We start from the raw sequence: 3,207 nt of genomic DNA, 5'->3' as shown, positions 1-3,207 counted from the left end.
TTAGTACAAATACATCACTCATCACACTAGGTAAGAAAATGTGTCACCATTTCTTTATACACATGCAATAAGTTATACTAAGGGGAAAAAATAAACTTTTTCCCAAGATGGAAATGTATACCTTTGAAGTGGAATGCAATGGGGAAAATCTATAGTTGCCAGTTAAATCACACTGTATTTTTTTCTATTTATGCTCTGCTCATTTTAACAGAAAAAGGTTCTGACTTCAAATTGCACTGGATGCCCCGCATGTCTGGAATGTATTCCCTTATTCATTCCGCCTCATAGAATCTCACTTTTCCTAGAAGATAGAGTTCAAACACCATGTCCTATATAAAACCTTTTTTGATCCCCCAACTGTTAATGTCCTCCCTCCCAAACCATCTTGGTACTACTTTACACAATTTGCTTGTATGTATTAATCTCAGATTTATTCTATATATAGCATATATCCAAATAGACATAAAATACGCACATCTATGTCAATATCAGTGTCAATATCTCGATCTCTATGCTTCTTGTCCTTCCCATTAGAAGCAAGGCTGTTTTCATTTTCAAGTAGAGCTGTTTCATTCTTTGTACTTGTATCCCCTAACCTGGCTACCACAGCGCCTGGCAAGTAGTAGGGACTTAAAAAGTACTTATTGACTAATTGATTGTATTCTGAGGGGAAATAGTGAAATAATTAGAATGGCATTTTACGTTTGAAAAATTGACTTCAAAGTCACATGCTTGTGCATAGAATACAAATAACATCATTTAAGTCTCGATAAAAAAATTCTTGTATTAAAATGATCAGCGCTTCTTGGTAGTCACTCTTATTAGAGTTTTTAATAGAATAGAGAAGCACCAATGAATTTTAACCTTTTCAACCTGGCCTCTGTTGCCTCCACCATTTATTGGACTACAATAACATGTAGGTGATCATTTCAGAAATGCATTGACTTTCGGAGGTTTCTTGGGGAGACCACCTCTTGGATGGCCTCATCTAGGCATGTGCTTGACAAGTGAGATATTCCTACAGAACCCTGATTGTCCTCATTTACATTCCTGCACAATATTTAACGACGCCCGCAGGATTCCTTTGTACTGCTTGGCATAAAGTTCCATCGTTAGATTATTATTCCATATAGTAACTCATTTTTAAAAGAGGCTGAGAAAAAATGCAAATCTGTATAAAAAACTCTCAACTAGTTAATGAAGTATATTAAAGGGCTCCCCCACCCCATTTTTTGTTTCTTTTCCTTTCAGTCCATTAGGCAATAAAAAGAAACTTTGGGTGACTATGGCTGGTCTAGGAAAAGCTGTTAAATATAACTGGAGATGTAATCAGTCATTCCAAAGGAGAAGTATGGAAGTATCAGTTATATACACTTTCCTGACTTCATTTATTTTACTGCCCCTTGATTAACTACGGAATTTTTTTTATTACCCACCTCTTGCCAATAATTGGCTATTTTAGTGACTTGCTTTGGAACTTTTAGACAACAAGAAATTACATGCATGCACACAGATAACTTCCTGAAACCAGAAAGTCCAACTCATTTAAGATACCCAGTAGTATCATTAAGCCAGTAAGTAAGCTGAAAACCTTCCAGCTGATAGACAAGGGGACCCGGGAGACTGGCAGCAAACATTACCTTTGCATGAACGAGCCTTGCCTGGAGCGGTCGTGGCTGCAGTTTGCACCTGCTGCTGTTTGCCCAGACCTCCTTCACTTCCAATTTTCAAATTCTTCTCCCCTAAACTGTGCTTTTTCTGCCTGCTGTCCTGCTCGTCCCTCCTAGGTAATGGCAGCTTAGAAGCTGCATTAGCTGAGAACGGTCTAGCCAAGCGAGAAGGCTTGGACATCGCGAATCAGCGGGAACATTACCTGCTGGGCCAGCAAATTCTGCAAATCCTCTGGGCTTTTTACTTTGCAACTGACCCAGGGAGAGGCTGCTGGATACAAAGTCCTGGCTTGCCAATCCGTTCTCTTTTAAACAAAAGGCACGGTGCAGTCACACAGACAGTGTGCCAGACCTGTGGAATGTAGATGTGGGCTCGGGGAAAGCAGCTGACGGTTCTGCGATGGTAAATGCTCCAACTCCGAGGCAAAAACAGATGCTGGGCTCAGAAACGTTCATAGCGCACACGCCTCCTGGCATGCACAGACTAGACACTGGGCAGCCTTCAAGGGGGATAAGAATGTAAACGTTACCCCACCCACTCAGGTGAGATAATGAAAAAGAATCCAGATGTGGGGGGAATATTGCGGGAAATATGCAATTACATGGTACTTCCAGGCATTGGCTCAAGCACATATCTCCTCCCCTTAATAAACTTTTGCCATCCCCTGGCTGACTATGTACCTCTGCCTGCCTACATCATTATTTCAGAGGAGAAGAATAAGGTTAGGCCTTTCCCCTCCTCCCGTTGGTGGTCATCACTGATCACAATGGATAGGGCACCATTGGGGATCATAGGGATCTGCCAGGAGGGGAGGGGGTGTAGAGTAGTTGAGGCTGGAAAGAGCTCAACTCCAAACTGCAAAAATACAGTCACAAAGAACTAAAAGTGTCAGAGGCAGGATTCAGGTCCAAGTCTCTGCTAACTCTAGGCAGTGGTCTTTGTGCTTTATCAAACTCCCTCTCAAAGAACATGTGAATGATAGTCGATATTTAAGTTTGCTGAGCACTTTATGAATATATTATCTCATTTGATCCTCACAATAGCCCCACAAGGGATGAGTTATGGCTGTTCTTATTGTTCCTTTGGAGGTTAAATGACTTGCTGATGTGATATGGCTACTACTTATTAGAGGAAGTATTCCAAGCCAGGTTTCTATTGACTGCAGGTCCACTGTTGTTCCTGTCAAATTATACTACCTCTCAATGACCAAATCAATGCTAAGAGTAACTGACTTGCTTTATATATAATAACAATAACTGCCATATGACTACTTCATATACATAATCTCACATAATCTTTTTATAACCATCTTGTGAGATCAGTCATGCTATTCTAAGTTTTCAGATAAAGTTTAAGGCCTTGCCCAAAGTCAAACATCTGCTAAGGACCAGAGGCTGTGCAGTGATCTGTCCCTCAAACTACACTGGCTGTTATCATGCTTCCTCAGAAAGCAGTGTTAATTATATTTATATACATATATATATGGTGTTTTAAAGGATCATATGAGTCCAGTTCTAAAAAATTCATTTCATTCAT

General features: G+C 40.3%; 1 protein-coding gene across 5 annotated transcripts in view; it reads right to left on the bottom strand.

The window, feature by feature from the left end:
- The window catches only part of KIAA1217 (KIAA1217 ortholog), a 564,412-nt gene extending 561,471 nt beyond the window's left edge, over positions 1 to 2,941 (bottom strand). Inside the window, exon 1 of one of the 5 annotated variants that reach the window (XM_072651714.1) lies at positions 1,641 to 2,941. In XM_072651714.1, the coding sequence (XP_072507815.1) occupies positions 1,641 to 1,851 (211 nt within the window). In that variant the 5' untranslated portion in view covers positions 1,852 to 2,941. The remainder of the gene's footprint in view (positions 1 to 1,640) is intronic. The other 4 variants (XM_072651715.1, XM_072651718.1, XM_072651731.1 and 1 more) reach the window with 4 other exon arrangements.
- Positions 2,942 to 3,207: the final 266 nt, after the last annotated feature.

Source organism: Notamacropus eugenii, chromosome 3 (assembly GCF_028372415.1).
Source record: "Notamacropus eugenii isolate mMacEug1 chromosome 3, mMacEug1.pri_v2, whole genome shotgun sequence".
NCBI classification, from domain to species: domain Eukaryota; kingdom Metazoa; phylum Chordata; class Mammalia; order Diprotodontia; family Macropodidae; genus Notamacropus; species Notamacropus eugenii.
Note: the sequence above shows the minus strand (reverse complement) of the source record. Positions and strands in the feature narration are given on the sequence as shown.